Consider the following 18,596-nt stretch of genomic DNA (forward strand, 5'->3'; position numbering starts at 1 on the left):
AGGGAAGTAGAAAAGATGAATTGTTGTACCCTAGCCAGGTTGGACTAATTCATTTATTTCAGGAAAGTCTGGGACTAAGAAATACAGTTTACTTACCCCCCAAGGTATCATAATGTACCAATTGCCCCATCAACTATATAAAATAGCAATTTTCCCCTTCTAATGTGATACATTTCACACTTAATCCGTTAAATTAAACAATAAAATCTTAATGAGATACTAAAAATAGAGAAGAAATTTCTATTTATGATACCTAAGAGGAGAAATAGTTATTTACTAATATCTCCTGGGGGGGAAATCTTAATTAATTTACCCCTAAGGTATCTAAAACAACGATTAATCTTCTATAGTCATTGGTCCATCAAAGTTAACATCATCTAACCAACACATTTTACTCTTATTCTACATTAAACACCAAAATCCTAATGGGATATAACGGTTGAGGGTGACTGATTATTTCAACTTTCAAGGGGGTAAAATTATTTAGTGATATTTAGGGGGGGAGATTGTAATTGACTTATGTATCCATCCACTTGGTGGAGGAAAGTTGCCAACTAACTAAAGACTAAAGAGGTGGAAAGTTAGTTTGAAAAAATCAGGTAAAGATTTAAAATGTTTTATAAAGATGTGAAATGTGTATTGGCTAAGGCTCATGAAAATGTCTCTTTTCAACTTTTACACATAGTCAAGGGTCTAGTTCAAGAAAATTGCTAAATTATGGGTGGTAATGATAATGATGTTACACCCACATTCTTTATTTATTTATTTTCAGAATCATACAAAAAAATCTTGTGTTCTTTATTTTTTTATGATTAGAAGTGTTCAAGCCAATTTATGCATACCTTAACAAATTTATCGGGACTCTAGAACTGTCTGTCAGGTAAGAGTTATAGTGATTAACCTTATTACTAATCGAGGAGGAACTCAGCTCGGAACCTCTTAAGTAATATATCTAAAAGTCTTTATTAAATTATTCGGAGATATTTTTTTTTTTTTTTTGAAATTAAGATTTGAAAATTGTAGAATTTAAAACAATTAAACACATAAGATTCAAAACATCTTATCTTAAATTCTCCCACTCAGTTTAGACTTTAGATTTCGTTTTTAATGCAAAAAAAAAAATTGGTAGTTTTGAGGAAATATAAACGTGCTAACTTTTACTTTATGGCTTCACATTAACACTCATCATTACTTTCATGAATTTGACTTTAGTAAAAGTACTGGCCTTTTATGAGATATTATTTAATGGTTTGATTGTATTAATTATGCCAATAATGTTTTGCTTATGATCAATTGATTGAGTGATACAAATAGATAAAAATTATATAAAATAACTACTTTATCTTTTATTTTTTATATATTTGTATGATTCAGTTGTAAACATAACATTACTCTAATTACATTATTACATTACGAAAAATTACATTAACCTCCTCCAAATTTCTTATTAATTAAGAAAAGATCTAAATAGTAAAGATATTAGGGTTCATTTCCTTTGTTCCCGACAAAGTCACTTAATTTGAACACATCCGCTCATATTGAAAGTATTAAGCGCTCTCGTATCATGGTATTTTTGCTAATTTTATAAAGAGGTGTTTGATAAATTTTTTTGGACGCTTTTGATATTGTAGCGATATACAACACTGGGGTAAATGAAATAAAACCCAACGCAATTTAACAACCCTTTGTGAGACGTAATAGTGACATGCAAGTTTGAGTATGGAATAAACTTTGGTAGGTTTGTGCTTATTTCCGAAATTTGACTAATCCTTTAATATTAATTGTTCCTTTGCGTGTTTTTCCTTCGACCCCAAAACCAAGAAATGTACTCGACCACGAGACTGTTTTACCAATTCCAAACATCATTTATTGACTTTAAAATTCAACTATTCGATTACAAGTTATTGAATTTACACTTGAAAGAACCATCCACGAAAGATGTAGAGATTTGGGTTGGTCAGTGTCTTTAAAGCTATTAAAGAAAAAAAATGTTCTTAATTATTTGAAAACGATTTCAATTTAGTTTTAGTATTCAGTTAATATATTTATGAAAAAGCTTTAATGAGAATCACGCCATGTCTGAGTCTGAGCGTTATTCCATCAATTCTGCAAATTCCCTTTTCAGATGAATCTTATTAATGCTACTAGTACTACCAACACTCAAAATACAAATTCAAAAAATATAAATAAATAAATAACTAATAAATGTGAGCAACCATTTGAAGCTGTTGGTAAAAATGTCCTTACTTATGCTACCATTCCCACAAACATAAATCGAACATCACTGCATCATCAATACTTTGAATTTTGTATTTATGCATTAAGAGGTAATGTTCAAAAATTTGATGTTTTGAAGTAAATCTGTGGGCATTGTATCAAAAGGAACTTCAAATATTAAAAATAAGTAAACAATGGCTTGCTTTATGTTTAAAACCTACAGCTTTGTAACGTTGCAACAAAATAATTGAAGGCATGCAAATTACCTCTACGAAGGACAAAGCTTGATGATGACGAGTCTTAAACAACTGTACATCAGCAGGAGAACCCAAGTTTACATATTAGGGTCTTTGAACTTAGAGTTGCCTTGTCCATGATAATTCATTCCAAACTCTTTCTTTGGCTGCTTCAATTTGAATTATAATAAGACCGCTCGGTTCAATCCCTCCATTTCTTTTTTTCCTTCTTGCCTTCAGAATGTTCCTTCTCAGTACTGCAACGTGATCTGCTGGGAGAGTCTCTCCCACTATGCTTATGATGTTTTCTTCTGCTACTACTCTTTTCTCGAGAGGATTCTTTCTTTCTCCTTCTTGACCTAGAATGGTGCCTATCTCGATGGTCACCAGATGAATCACTATACGAGTCATTGCTTCTATACCGTTGTCTTCTAGATCGTTTACTACTCCTTTCATCTTCTGAAGAATCACTGCCCCAATTTCGATGACGCCTAGACGGCGACTTAGATTTAACATTTTCCTTGGTCTTTTCCCAGTTAACTTTGCCAGGTTTATATCCAGACAAACCAGTCTCTGTATCTGTATATTTGCCACCACTATTAAAAGGGTTACCAGGAGTGGATTCATTTTTTAAGGTTTCACCCTCTTGAGCAGCGCCTCGCTGATCTGGCACCCCTTGGTCAATGGAAGTTCCACTAACAACATTTGACATAGAAGGCTTCTTTTCAGTAGACAGGATACTAGCTTTTCCAGCATTAGCATCAGCAGCTTCTTTCTCAGGAGCATGAGTCCTGGCTTTGCTTGTAGAATAGGGTAACTCAGGGGGAACCTCCAAGCCTAGTTCTTTTCCCAAAGATTCTAAGAAGTCACTGGCTATCAAATGGTTTAATGCTGTATTAGCCACTTCAATCTTCTTTTCTGGATACTCCACTTTGTTGGGATTAACTGTTTCTGCTTCATCATCAGAGTCATCGGAGAAGATAGCCTGCATACGAGTAAAATTTGTTACCAATGACAAGAGTAGTGTACCCTACTTTTAGCATGCCCTTTAAAGAAAAAAAAAAAAATTCAGGATCATATCCGTGGATGTCAAGAGTGCAGACTTTGCAGCCCTTATGTCTGAGTAAAAGTAACTATAACAAGAGGTTCAACAGATTGATGCTATGACCAAGTGTTACATGTGTATCCATATCTGAGGCAAAATTTTCACATACTAATTAACATAATAACATGCATCAATAAACATAACAAAATGTACAATTTTATTTCCATTTGGTTCTGCATGCAAGTATTTATAAACCGAGATCAGGAAACTGAGGCTACTACTCATCCTCATGCAAGTCTAATGCACAACCTTCTTTATGTATCAAATAAACAGAAAATTACCTTGTAGAGGTCAACTGGCCTCTCAACATTTTCAACTTCTACCTCAACTTCAGTATCTTTGTCAGCTACACCTTTGCTAACTTCTGGAGCATCAGATTGAGGCACAGAATACAGATTTTTAACAGATTGTTCAGATTTTGTGGGTTCCATAGAGTCTGACATGAAGATGAGAGAATCCACCTTGCTTCTCATCCGTGGAGCTGATGGTGGCTGCAAGTGACAGAATAGTTTATTTCCAAGTTAATATAATGTTCAGATGACCAAGGCTTACAGTAACAGCTTCATATTCAATTACCATATCAGGAGAAGCAATTTATACTTTTTTATAGAGCTTCCAAGAAAAAAGAGAACAATCCAATAGATGGAACCAAAGCTGAGGAATCACCCCCAACCCCTCTTTCCCCATGACAGAAGCAAGAAGATAAAGAAGGAAAAAAAAATGAAATCACCAAAAAGAAGGGAAAGAACAAGGTCAAAATCAACAGGAAAACCATCTATATTTAATTGAATTTCTGATATCATAACATTCTTTAAAAAAAAAAAAAAAAAAAAAAAAANAGTCACTGGCTATCAAATGGTTTAATGCTGTATTAGCCACTTCAATCTTCTTTTCTGGATACTCCACTTTGTTGGGATTAACTGTTTCTGCTTCATCATCAGAGTCATCGGAGAAGATAGCCTGCATACGAGTAAAGTTTGTTACCAATGACAAGAGTAGTGTATCCTACTTTTAGCATGCCCTTTAAAGAAAAAAAAAAAAAAATTCAGGATCATATCCGTGGATGTCAAGAATGCAGACTTTGCAGCCCTTATGTCTGAGTAAAAGTAACTATAACAAGAGGTTCAACAGATTGATGCTATGACCAAGTGTTATATGTGTATCCATATCTGAGGCAAAATTTTCACATACTAATTAACATAATAACATGCATCAATAAACATAACAAAAAGTACAATTTTATTTCCATTTGGTTCTGCATGCAAGTATTTATAAACCGAGATCAGGAAACTGAGGCTACTACTCATCCTCTTGCAAGTCTAATGCACAACCTTCTTTATGTATCAAATAAACAGAAAATTACCTTGTAGAGGTCAACTGGCCTCTCAACATTTTCAACTTCTACCTCAACTTCAGTATCTTTGTCAGCTACACCTTTGCTAACTTCTGGAGCATCAGATTGAGGCACAGAATACAGATTTTTAACAGATTGTTCAGATTTTGTGGGTTCCATAGAGTCTGACATGAAGATGAGAGAATCCACCTTGCTTCTCATCCGTGGAGCTGATGGTGGCTGCAAGTGACAGAATAGTTTATTTCCAAGTTAATATAATGTTCAGATGACCAAGGCTTACAGTAACAGCTTCATATTCAATTACCATATCAGGAGAAGCAATTTATACTATTTTATAGAGCTTCCAAGAAAAAAGAGAGCAATCCAATAGATGGAACCAAAGCTGAGGAATCACCCCCAGCCCCTCTTTCCCCATGACAGAAGCAAGAAGATAAAGAAGGAAAAAAAAATGAAATCACCAAAAAGAAGGGAAAGAACAAGGTCAAAATCAACAGGAAAACCATCTATATTTAATTGAATTTCTGATATCATAACATTCTTTAAAAAAAAAAAAAAAAAAAAAAAAACCTCAATTATCATAACAGAATATCTGCAAAAACTTAACAGCTGAGTTACTCTGCAAAAAATTGTTTTTTGCTTAAAAAACGAAGTTCACTAATCTTTGTACACTATTAAGAGACCAGAAAATAAAGAGCTAAATTAATTACATGGATTACCTTCCCCATATAAGGATCAATGAGATCAAAGCGCTTGCAGAGAATAGGTGAAGGACGCCATTGAAACTCTTCCCTTCTTGGATACATCTTCTTAGTTGTTAAATCTTCAGCTTGTGCATCTTTAACTTGCTGCTTTTAGAAAGTTTGATATAAGGTAAAGTTTGAAGTGATAACTCTAGAAACTAAATTTAAACCAAATAAAACATACCTCTGTTCCACCAGAAGTGAACTGCAACCCTCCCGTAGCTGGAAACCCCACAAACTGCTGTGTAGTGAGCAAGCTCTCCTCACCACTTTTCCCTTTCTGTAATGCCTCAGCTGCGGCCTCAAAATCCAGTCTCTCGCGAGCACGAGCTGCCTCTGACATATTTGTAGCTCCACCAGAATCTGTAGTGCGTAGCCCTCCTTGATACTTTTCCTTAAGAAACTGCTCAAATCTTTCTTGCTGTGCAGGATCATCTTTGAAAGGTTTTGCAACTTCTGGTAACCCACTCTATATTACACAAGAGTAAATAAATAGAAAAAAGTAACCCCAAATTTAGGTTTCTGTGAAAGCTTGCCAAAAGAGTACAACAAAGCAGTGATTTATAAAACACAAGCAAAGAACTACCAGGGAAATTCCCAACAATGACGTAATTAATTTAAACAGAATGATAGGCACTGAAAGTATACAACTTACAAATGATGCAGATGCAGATGCAGTAAATGTATCTGAAAGATTAAATTGGAGATGAACAACATTTTCAGAAGCAATAGACGAGCTTGAATCTCTTGAACTTCGTTCCAAAGGCCTTTCCCCTAACAATTGGCCACGACTTTCTGCTGTCATCTTCTGCACAGTTGGAGATGATTTCCCATCCAGCTTGGTTTGATCACTATGCTTCTGTTGCGCCTCCCACAACTTCCTTGCATAATAATCATGACCCTTTCCTCCATCAAGAAAACTAAACAACGGATTTGACTGATTCTTCTCTCTGGAAAGATCCTCAAACAATTTGCCACATCTGCCTACTAAAGTGGCAACCCCCTCGATTAAGATTTTCAAATTATTGTCCTCAGGAGGAGGAACCTCAGGGGGAGGAGGAACAAGAAGTTGGCTTCCAGCCTCAAGAGGCCCAGGAAATCTATGGTGGGGGACAAAATCCTTCGGAACCACTGGTTGATCAAATCTGGATGACAATTTGAAAACAAACAGATAAGAGTGAGTTTAAAAAATATAATAAAAACGCACAAGAGTAACTGTGTTAATACCTCCGATCTCTCAAACTCCAAACAAAAACATGAAAAATAGGGAAATTTTCATTGATCTTCTTTCAAGTTTGACATAATTAGACAAACTTCTGAAGTTGAAAAATAGACAGAGACTTCTGTTGAAATTTTTTAAGCTCATCACAAGATTACCCTAAAATCATTATAGAATTCCCCAACAAAACAGATCTATGCCTGCTTCCCAAATCAGAAGGATCCACTTGTAATTAGGCCTCAAGGTAGAGAAGGTCAATAAAATATATCCTAAAAATACTATCAACTATTAGAATTTCCTCTTTATAAACAACTAAAACTAAACACAAAATGAATCAAGATGAAAAGAATATTGCATATCTAAAATGATGCGCTAGGTGTATAAATTTCTATGCATTGAATAACTACTATCCAGTTACCTTTCCAACTGGTAGTCAGACTTTGATGCAACTATGAATCCAGGCAGAACACCCTGCTCCCTTCCTAACAATTTTTTCCTACTGTCTTTACTGGGTCCAGACGGTTCTTCATCTTCTTGAACATAAGTATCCTCAAAGTTGAAATCTGAAGAAAAGCCACAATTAGAAGGAGAAACTCAACTCATTACATTAGCATAAATTTAAGAAAGGAAAGAATCATTTTGTTGCTTATTCTCAGGCAGTACAGTCAGAGCACTTAAAAATCTGACATGTGGACAATTAGTTAACATCTGGGGATGTTCATTCCATTGCCAGTTTTTCTTAAGTGCAACTTAAAGAGGCAATGATGAATAGGCATATTACTTAAACTATTAACCCAGCAAACCCAAAGTACAAATGATGACGATGATGACAACAATGATGTAAAACTAATGCAAGAAGGTGCCCAGCGTGTTGTAGTTATACTTAACGAATATTTAAGCAAGCCATAGGTGATATGCTAAAATAGATCACCCAACGCTTAAGATGGTGACGACGCAGACTCAACAAGGAAAATTCCTGTATTTTATAGTGAAATGACAAGTGTCAATATGAATGTCCAACATATCCCCTCAATCCATCGCCCTCTCCTCTGCTAGAAAATAATCACACTATGATAACAATTCCTACTCAAAGGATTTGGCTGCCATTATTGTTTTGTCAGCTGAATTGTGTCAATGTATACAGATAATTTAACGTATATCCAAATTTAAAAAGTACAAACCAGGGGCGTAGACATCCTCATCTTCAGCATCGTATTCTTCAAGTGCACCAATGCCAAAACCAGGAGCAGCTTTTCCTGCTGATGAATCCAGTCTAATTAGTTAAATCACCACCATTTTGAAGGTATATAAATGCATGCAAGCAAAAGAAACAAATCAGACAGAGACTGAGCAAGAAACAGAATATTAAATAAAGGCATGAGAGGTAATTCAACAGATTATAGATCTTACACTTAAAACCAAAAAGACTATCTTTTATCAACAATGTCTTCCTGTATCCAGGCTCTTTACTATCAGACAACCGTGATCTCTTCTTTTCTGAAAGTAAAAACAAATGGTTTAAACACAAGACCATCAATGCAATTAGTTAGCTATATCCAAATTATAGATTTATAGGTCGAAACTACAAACCTCTGAATTCAGGAGCATTTTTAAAAGGATCGAATCCCAAACCATGCAAATCCTGCTTTGGATTAAGCACAGACACCTGCACTAAAAGAAAGACGTGATACACAATTTTCACATAGATAATAAAGTAAACTTTCTACAACAAATTATGGATATATTGGCATCGTTAATTATAAATTAGACAGAACTAATTTCATTAACTATTATTCTACATCTACTTATATCAAATCCTACTTTAGGAAGTAATCACCATATTGAAACGTTCATATTGTGTCCTACATATTTTAAATTATCCTAGACAATATCAGATATGTAATCAGAGTCCAAGTTTTGTTTCGAAAATCTGGATATGTATATCATTTATATATATGAGGAGTATCCAAGGAGCAAATATACCAAATATTTATATGGCTATCATATATTTATAATCCCACTCTCCCAGATAAGCTCAATGTTTGTCCACCTTGAAAAGCAAAACCATGTAAAATTTTAAATATTAAATGACCATCAGTATCTTCATTTCTTTCTTTTTCCAAGATTTCATGCACTGGAATAACACAATATGACACCAATGTGAATGCAATGAATCATGTTCACTTCCAAAAATTGAAGTTCCTCCAACTTGGAACCAATTTGGATGAAAGGATTAATTTTTAAACCAAGTAAAATCAGGCATGGGTTCTTTTCCTGTATGTATGGCCAAGCAGGTGAGAGTACTCCGGTCTAGCAGACTTTAGTCTAACAACTAATACAAACAACCATATCAGTACGTTCAAAAATGAGTTTGCATATTGATGTAAGAAAGATACTGACTCTTGGAATCTTCCAGCAGTTGACAAAGAATAAAACAAAAACTAAAGCATAAATCAAATGCATCATTCATCATTCATCAGTCATCACATCATGCAATCTGATTTTATAAAAGCATTCAGAGTTATGTGAAGACATGAAGTAACAGCTGATAGAAGGTAAGAGTTAGCTACAAAAGAATCCATACAGGTGTGCTTTGAGAAGACTGGATATCATCATTGACAGGATGCTCAAGAAAACTTTCACGAGGACTCTCAACAGGCTCTGAGTCAGGAAGATGTGATTTTGCGTCATCGGAAGAAAAGGCTAAGAGAGCTTTTCTAGCTTCTCTCCGTGCATCTGTAAGCAAATTGTAGACAAGAAAATAATAAGCTTGGCCCATATGGAAAAATTGATAGCCAGTAAATGTTAAAAATGGTGAGTGGATCCATTCCAAAAAATGACTGTAATTAAACATATGATAATACACATTCAGATATACAAAATATATATATATATATATATATATATATATCACCGAAAAGGTCCTTCATTTCAACTTGTGGAAAATAGAGCAAAGTTAATCCCTAGTTATTAGGAAAGCTAATCCCAATATATTCTACATTTTCCTAAGTTGAGTAAAGCATGTTAATACTAATATAAAAAGAAACACATCCAAAATTTCTGAACTATGCTACAAATTCTATGAGGAAGTAAATAATTTCAATACCATATAGAGAATCCGTATGTGAATCTTTAATTGAACGACCCGGTCGCCAACCCATCTTCAGCAGCAATTTTACACCTAACAAGAAAAGTGAGGTAGGGCTAAGAATTATGAGTTGCAATATCATAGTTACAACACTATTACGTATTAATTAAGACAAACCAATAGACTCTGTGGCTGGAAGAACTAATTCGTCAGGAACAGGTCCAGGAATTGCTGATGGCCTGCAGTGCATACAAAGCATAAAACAAACAATTAAGTTAGCCAAGTGTTGTCTGCAGGAAATGAAAGTATGACAAGAATACAAGTGTACATACAAATAGACATAAAAACACTTGCAAGTTGCCATATCCATACAACATTGCTAACCCATTAGATTATTAGTCTCTATTAAGATGATCCAATCATAAAATCACCAAAAAAAGGAAGGCAAATGCAAGATGTCATTATTCTGGGCAACTTAACAGTATGATGATAAAGTTTTTTTTGGTTGCAAACACATAAAAGTAGTTCCTTTGTACAGCATAACTCTAAGTTTTGGAATCTATATGGTTTCTCCAAGTTGAAGATGTAACTTCTCTTATTTCCATAAGCAATCTTCATCCATACTAAAATAAGAAACTAAATGTTCTCATTGCCTCTTTATAAACTGAAAACATGATATATCCTTTTACAGGAATTAGATAATCATATTACTAAAATAAGAGAGGTAGAAAAGTGGATCATATATCCACTTTGACATAATCTATCTAAATCTCTAGAATTCTGATTTCATGATCTTGAGAACCAAAACTCTCAGTTACAAACAGGCATCAATCATATAGTTAACCACACTGCTATTACATTCAATTGCCGATGAAAACACACACACACACACACATCTATATATATGCACATATATCATAAAGGCATATAAAACCTCTGCAGCTGCTCCTTCTCAGCTTGTTTACGAGCAAATTCAGCAGCTGTAAATCCAAATGTATCGAACTGCGAAGATGTCCCCAAGGATTTACCTTCCAATTCCTAAAATACAAAACAAAGTGAACCAAACATCTTGACTAAATTTAAAAATATTGTCACACCAACAAACACAGGCATGAAACTATTGGTAAAGAATGACTGCAGAATGAATATTCCTACAAAACAGATTATCAGAAGTTGAAACTCAGCAACTGAGTTTACATGAGTACAAACTCATTAAAGCATATGAGATGAAAGATGCCTGCTAAATTTCATTATAAGTTAAACCTATGCAAAATCAACTTGACCTTCACAGTTTCACAGGTCAAGTACATACTTTTCAGAACACAGACCAGAAACAAGCAGCACCACAAATTAGTCAAAAGAACCATCAAAACCAATGCAATAGTAATGCCCTTACTGGAGCATGTTCATTATATCTCGGTTACTTAGTCTCCATGTCTAACCCTAATAAAAGGGGCAATGAGGATATTGCATTGCTCATGCTAGTGCCAATACATAGATAAGGCTGAGAAATAAGCAGCCAAGTCAAAAAGAAAACCAATTTCTAGATTGGCAGGAATAGTAGATCATATCTGTTTTATATTGTTTTTGTATTCATCTTGAGTTCACTCAGAAATAATTTTTCTGAAGAAGATTATCTCTGATTCCAATTTTAAGGCAGAATTTCCATGCCAACATACATAGCCTCAGACAAGCAAGTTAAAATCCCCAGCAGGTAAAATGTTTGAGGCACAAATATACTATAATGAAATGAACAATATGATAAACTTACAGATCTCTCATCATCATCTAAAAAGTTAAGAATGTTCTGCTGTTTGACTTCAGCTCTGTTCTTTCTTGATGATGTAAATGTCTGTGGAGTCCAACCTGTAGATTCATTTCACATTGTATTAAATTAACCTGTAAGTTACACTCAGAAAATTACACAAAAAAAAAAAAATCTCAATCCTTGATTCCAAAGGAAGCAAAATATACCCTCTTTTGAGCCCACTGTATTGTAATAACCAGCAGAGAATCCACCTGTAAACGCCCCATGAAGTCTTCTTCTTCCTTCTTCATCTCTAACCTGTAGAAATATAATTTTTAAACTATGTACTAACATACATTTCTAGTTTCATAGAAATCCAAACGAACTGGGAATGTGTAGTAGCAGTTATAATTGGCATTAAACAAAAAGCTATAAGATCATACAGAATTGCATGATAAATTGGTTCCTATAATTTAATCAAACGGTTCAAATTCTATCAATCACCGCCTCATACTACTACATTCGGTTGCTCAGAAATCATAAAGAAAATCAGAAAAACTGAAAATGCATTTGAGATTTTACTGTTAATATTCTCAAAAAACATACTTGAGTGTTTTTTTTTGTTTTTTTTTTAAGAACTTTAGGATATTTTCTCAAAGCTCTTTCTACAAAACACTCCCAAAACAGCCTCAACTAGTTAAATTAAGGATTAATATTTTTTTTTTTTTTCTCAGTAATATTCAATAAACATCCGAAATTAATTTTTCTAAGCTTACTAGCCTTCAGACAACCATGCAAAACAATCATAACGCCATTTCAGATTTTTCGTCATTATAAGTATAACAAATGAAAATAACAAACCACAATAACAATAAGACGAAGCATCAGAATTGAAATTGCAAATTACTTCTCAGTTACAGTTTCAGTATCCGGAGCTTTCTAGGGAACCAAACAGTACCTCTTGTTTCCAAGGAACGAGGGTTCGGAGATGACCAGAGGCCTCGGCTTGAGATTTCTTCCGACGGCTGGTGATCTCCTCCTCGCGCTCAATCGGTGTGCCGAAGAACACGTAATCCTCTTCGTCTGAATCCATTTTTATTTTTTAATCAATTTTAATTATTTTATTTGTTATTTTTGGTGTGATAATGAAGAGACTTCGTAGAGGTTGGGTGCTGGGAAGCGAAACAAGAAGCTTTCACCGTAGCAGAGTCGAGAAGAAAAAGGGGAATGTTAATGTTACAGGGAAAGCAAAGAGCTAGCTCAATGCTTCAATTGATTAGTCGATTTGAATAGGCGATGAAATATGAAACTTTTTTTTTTTTTTTTTTTTCCGACGGCGGGCATCTGACCCAATTTACCCCACCTCCATTCATTTTAAAACTCTTAAATAATACATTCAAGAATTTTTTAGTACGTTTGGTTTATTATTTTAAATAAGATTTTGAAAATAATATTAGATAGTTAGATAGGAAAGTATTACAAGGTAAAATTTAAAAATTTATGAAAAAGCCACTAGATTTGCTAATTTAATTAAATACCCTAATATATAAAATGACAAAAACACCCCCATCACCTACGGTGCCAGATTCTGACCACCACCGCTGGAATTTAGCCGAAAAATCGTGTTACAATACAGACCGATCAGATCTGTGTCGTAACGTGTCATTATGGCGTTTTCCGGCCAGATCTATCACAGATCTGGCCGAAAAAGGTCATATCTACAGCCTGTTGTGGCCGCTACGGCCGAAAAAGGCCAAAACGACGGCCATTTCTTTGGTAGTCGTTCACGGCCAAATCTGGCTTTTTCCGGCCAGATCCGTGGTGGATCTGGCTGGAAAAGGTAAGATCGGTGAACTTCCAGCCATTTATGGTCGGCAGGTAGGCCGTTGTACAGATTCCGACTACCACCGACGGTGGTTGCCGGAATCTAGCAAGTATTGGTCGCGGATGTGTTTTTGATAATTTTTAAACTTTTTTTAGGGTGTATTTGATGAAATTAATAACCTTATAGGGTCTAAAAGTAATTAAAAAATAGGGTAATATTTCTGGAATAATATGCCAAACATTATTTGGAGAATAAGATTGGGAATATGGATAAAAATAATAAACCAAACATGCCCTTTTTATTATCCTATCTAATCACTCAAGAATCATTGTGATAGATGGTTCTTATAGAGGCTCCACTTGAAGGGATGAGCTCAACATGCTTAACATAACTTTTCGAATTCATCAAGGGATAAGTCGAACTAGTTAGGGAAATTGTTGATCCAAGTTGTGCCTTCTAAAATCGACCAAAAAGTGAGTCGAACTTATTAGTTATAATGTCGAATATGATGTAGTGTGTACATAATTGAGTGAGAGAGAATGTTATTGTCCCATATGGGATAGAAAAATGGATTCGATCTTGCACTTATAAGGATGTTTATATAGCATCATCTATTATACTAATCTTTTGGACAATTGGCAAGTGCCCAACTCATGCAAATGAGGCAATCAATACCCAAAAAGGGGGGTTATTATTAAAATGACAAAAAGTGGGTGCCTATAGAAATTAACCCATTTTTTAAAGCTTATACCTTTGAGTCCAAACCATCCAACTAATGGCCAAAATACCCTTACCCCAACCTTAGACTACTTAAAACTATTTAACACTCCAATACATAAAAAACACTCAAAATTAGTTTAACATCTCTCGTTTGAAATGTGTAAACATTATATTCAGGTATGGTCGTCCATTTTTATAAATAACTGAAATAATTTCATATTAATTGACTTTTGTTTTTCAGTTAGTGTGAATGGAACAATTTCACACTAGCTAAAATAGATAATTTAAATATTTGACTTAATTTAAGAATATCACACGGACCAAATATGCTTTACTAGTTGGTGTGGAAATTCCGCACAGAGTGGTAAAATTTTCATACTAACCCAGTATGTTTTAATAGTTAGTGTGAAAAATTTATACTAACTAACTTTTGTGTTTTAGTTAAGAAGGTTAACCCTCTTTATTGACTGTCCGAGTTCAAACCACCTTGGGATCACATGTTATATTTGTGGCTTTTCTGAAACATGGGACTTATAGGATATTCAATGGGCTCTGATGATTAGTTAAGATACACACAAACTGGTCTAAATGCTTCGGTTATTTTTAGGTAGAGTTTGGTGGTTATTACGAGCTAAAATTTGAAAATTAAAAATAGTTGAATAATTTAGGATAGGATTTTGAGAATAGGGAAACAAATATGTATTTTGATTTAAAATACAAATAAGATAAGGACACAAACACATATTTTAATTTAACTAAACTCCCCCAATAATAAATGTTTATAAATTGACAAAAATACTCTCACCCACTCATTAAATGCTGGCAACCGGCCACCGGCTGTCGGGAATATATGAGTCAGCGATGATTAGTTAAGGTACACACAAACTGGTTTAAATGCTCCGGTTATTGTTAGGTAGAGTTTGGTGGTTATTACGAGCTAGAATTTGAAAATTAAAAATAGTTGAATAATTTAGAATAGGATTTTGAGAATAGAGAACAAATATGTATTTTGATTTAAAATACAAATAAGATAAGGACACAAACACGTATTTTAATTTAACTAAATACCCCCAACAATAAAAGTTTATAAATTGACAAAAACACCGTCGTTGACTCATATATTCCCGACAGCCGGTGGTCGGTTGCCAGCATTTAATGGGTGGGTGAGAGTATTTTTGTTAATTTTGAAACTTTTATTGATGGGTATATTTAACTAAATTAACAAATATAAGGGATTAAAAAATAATCCTACCAAATACATTTTCAAATTCAAGGCTTCGTTTGGTTCAAAATTTGGGGGTTTTGGGAAAAGTTTTTTGAAAAAAGTTAAAAAAAAAAAGTTGAATTGGGCGGGTATTACGAGGTATGATTTATAAATTAATAAAATACCCCTTATGTTTGTTTTTTTACAAAATACCCCCTATGATAAAACATTAAAAGTTAACAAAAACACCCCTAACCCACCCTCAAATATCCCTAGCCGGCCACCACCATCGGAGGTGGCCGGAGTCATCTTATCGGCGCATGACCGGCTGGATCTTGCCGGTCATGCGCCGCTATGGCCTTTTCCGGCCAGATCTACGCTGGATCTGGCCGGCAAAGGCCAGATCTACGGCCAGATCTGGCCGTATTTGCTCTCAACGACGGCCAACAAACGGTCGTCGTTGATGGTCAACAACAACAATTTGTTGGCCGTCGTGACCGACTGTTACGGCCAAAGATCCGGCTGTCAACGGCCAGATCTTTGGCCTTAGATCTGGCCTTTTCCGGTCAAATTCATCGTGGATCTGGTCGGAAAAAGGCTAGATCGGCGCACTACCGGCCAGATTCAGCCGGTAGTGCGCCATCCTATTAGATTCCGGCCATTTTCCGACGGTAGTAGCCGGAATCTGGTAAATGTGGATTGTTGGGGTGTTTTTGTAATTTTTTAAAAAATATTTAGGGGTATTTAATTAAATTAAAAAATTTAGAGGGTTTAAAAAAAATTAAATAATATTAAAAGTAGTATTCCCAAAAATGAGAGTTTTTGGGTATTTTACTGTTTAACTTTTTTGAGAATACTAAGAGTAGTATTCTCAATTTTGAACCAAACGAAGCCCAAATCATATCCTCCTACTAATAATCCAATTTAACTTTTTTAAAAATACCACTCAAAATAATAAAACAAACACACCCAAAATGTTTAAAAATAAATAAAAATCTACTAAAACAACAACCGCCTCTTTTTTTTTTTTTTTTTCCCAAATAAACTTCATGCATTTCAAACAAACTTCACTCCCAAACACAAAAAGCACACAAATGGACATCAAAATTCACCGTTTCAACGTTTTAAACATTTCAAAAACATATCTAAAACCATCCAATCAACATAAATTAAAAAAAAAAAAAAATTATAAACCCTAACCCTACCTTATTTCAATCAATGAAAATCATAAATTCGAAATAGGGATTGCCTTTTTTCCAATTCCTTGCGCTAGCTAATCTCGTATCCGATTTGTTGACGAAGACGTCGACCAGATTTTTAGTTCAGGTGGTTTTTTCAAAATGGCAAATTGGGCCTATCTATATGAGGGGTAAATTTGGAGCTGCTGCAATCATTTGGATTTAAAGATACCGCTATACAAAATTTGGTAAATTTACTATAGCCCCCGTGGCTTTGGTTATTTATCTAACCCCGAAAAGCTATAGGGAAGTGATTTTTAGACCCATCAAATTGATCATATCCCTTATTGCTGAATGCACCCTTATAATATTTAAAATCTTTTTAAACCTCATTTAATACCAAAAATAATCATGCTTAATTAGGTTTAATTAGGGTTTTTATTTGCATTTATTTTCTTAATTTTAAACTTAATTAGAGTTTTTGTCTAAATCACTTTTCCCTAATTTCAAACTTATTTAGGGTTTTTTCTTACACCTTTTTTTTCCAATTTCTTAATTTTTTTTTTTTTTAACCCCTTTTCTCAATTTTAAATTTGAAACTTACTCTTTTCTTCTTTAGATTTAGATTCATCTGGTTTGTGTGACTATTTTATCCGTAACTTTAATTATATACTTTTATAAAATAAAGAATTGTTTCAAATAAAAAAATAAAATGTTTCAATGATTTAGAAAATTTAGATTTAGTGTTATGTAAGAATTAAATGTTAAAAAGTAAAATAAAAAATAAAAATAGATAATTGGTGTATTTAGAAATTATTCTGTCATTAAAATTAAACTTGTCAAAAGACACAAAACAAAGATACATTTAAAAATAGGGAATACTAATCAATTTGATAGGGTTTAAAAACAGTTTCCAAGATATATTGTGTTAAGGTGAGAATGTCAAACAATAATGTTAGGTCTACAACATTTTCTTACAACCCCCAACATAACAGTTTGTCATTGGTTAGCTCGCAAATGGACAAGCAGCATACAAGCAGTCGAAACTCAATTTGTGAGCTGCCTAATGATGAGTGGCCACGTCAGAGATTGCGAGATTAGGTTATGGATATAGCATTTCTCAATATCAAATAAACCCAAGTTCAATAATGATGTTATTTATTGACATGACCATAACCTCTACAACATGACAAAGTAACCAACGGAAAGATAGGATGATATTTTTTTTTTAAAGGAACGGGGGTGTCCAAACCAGTTTACACGTACCTTAATTAATCTCTCAGAACCCTAGAACTACCAACCAAGTAAGAGTTCTAGTAGACACCCCTATTAGGGGTTGTCCCCTAAGACCCTAGAACTATCAACCGGTAAGAGAACCAGTGACCACTTATATTAAAGGCTGTCTCTTGGGATCCTAGAACTACTAGTAGAGTAAGAGATCTAGTGACCATTTTTTTTTTAAGACCAGGTGTGTCAAGTCTAGTTTGTGCACATCTCAACTAATCTTATGGAACTATTGGTTGAATAAGAGTTTTAGTGACAAACCTATTAGTAACCGTCCCCCGAGACTTAGGAATTACCAGTTGAATAAGAGATTTAGTGACTACCTTTATTAGGGGTTATGGGGACTTAGACTCGGGAAATCATGTTAGATCCTCCTTTTGCTTTTTTATTATCAAGGGGACTTGAACTTGAGAGATCGTGTTAAATTCTCCTTCGTTATTTTATCATCAGATCACCCACTGGTTATTAAGATATGATGATATTTCTTCACACTAATATTAAAAAAACCTAACATATACGTTACAAACACTCCAATTTTTCAAATTTGTTAAACCTACTTACTTAACTTATCTATCAAAGAGGTCACGACAACAACACATGACAAGATTAATCAAACTAATATTTTTTAAACAATAATATTATATTTACAAAGAAATCTTACAAAGATTTTCATATAAAG

The 18,596-nt window shown here is 34.1% G+C and overlaps 1 protein-coding gene across 1 annotated transcript; it reads right to left on the reverse strand.

The window, feature by feature from the left end:
• Positions 1–2,283: 2,283 nt before the first annotated feature.
• LOC116135290 (G patch domain-containing protein TGH) lies at positions 2,284–12,966 on the reverse strand. The gene is made up of 16 exons (XM_031420999.1): positions 12,665–12,966; positions 11,934–12,024; positions 11,731–11,825; positions 10,894–10,997; positions 10,137–10,198; positions 9,978–10,052; positions 9,456–9,607; positions 8,462–8,537; positions 8,282–8,368; positions 8,053–8,130; positions 7,290–7,434; positions 6,308–6,797; positions 5,837–6,121; positions 5,629–5,757; positions 4,922–5,131; positions 2,284–3,438 (listed from the first exon to the last, which is right to left on the reverse strand). Exons 1-16 carry the CDS (start codon positions 12,797–12,799, stop codon positions 2,656–2,658), a joined length of 2,997 nt encoding a protein of 998 aa, XP_031276859.1. The 5' UTR covers positions 12,800–12,966; the 3' UTR covers positions 2,284–2,655.
• Between the last annotated feature and the right edge of the window lie 5,630 nt (positions 12,967–18,596).

Source organism: Pistacia vera, unplaced genomic scaffold, assembly GCF_008641045.1.
Source record: "Pistacia vera cultivar Batoury unplaced genomic scaffold, PisVer_v2 Contig298, whole genome shotgun sequence".
Taxonomy (NCBI): Eukaryota; Viridiplantae; Streptophyta; class Magnoliopsida; order Sapindales; family Anacardiaceae; genus Pistacia; species Pistacia vera.

What these genes read in the sequence shown, in the direction of transcription:
- LOC116135290 (XM_031420999.1), bottom strand. Translation starts at nt 12,799, where the DNA reads ATGGATTCAGACGAAGAGGATTACGTGTTCTTCGGCACACCGATTGAG. An exon ending in ACATACGGATTCTCTATATG is followed by an intron (nt 9,608 to 9,977) that starts GTATTGAAATTA and finishes ATTTGCTTACAG; the next exon opens with ATGCACGGAGAGAAGCTAGA. An exon ending in TCACTTCTGGTGGAACAGAG is followed by an intron (nt 5,758 to 5,836) that starts GTATGTTTTATT and finishes TTCTAAAAGCAG; the next exon opens with CAAGTTAAAGATGCACAAGC.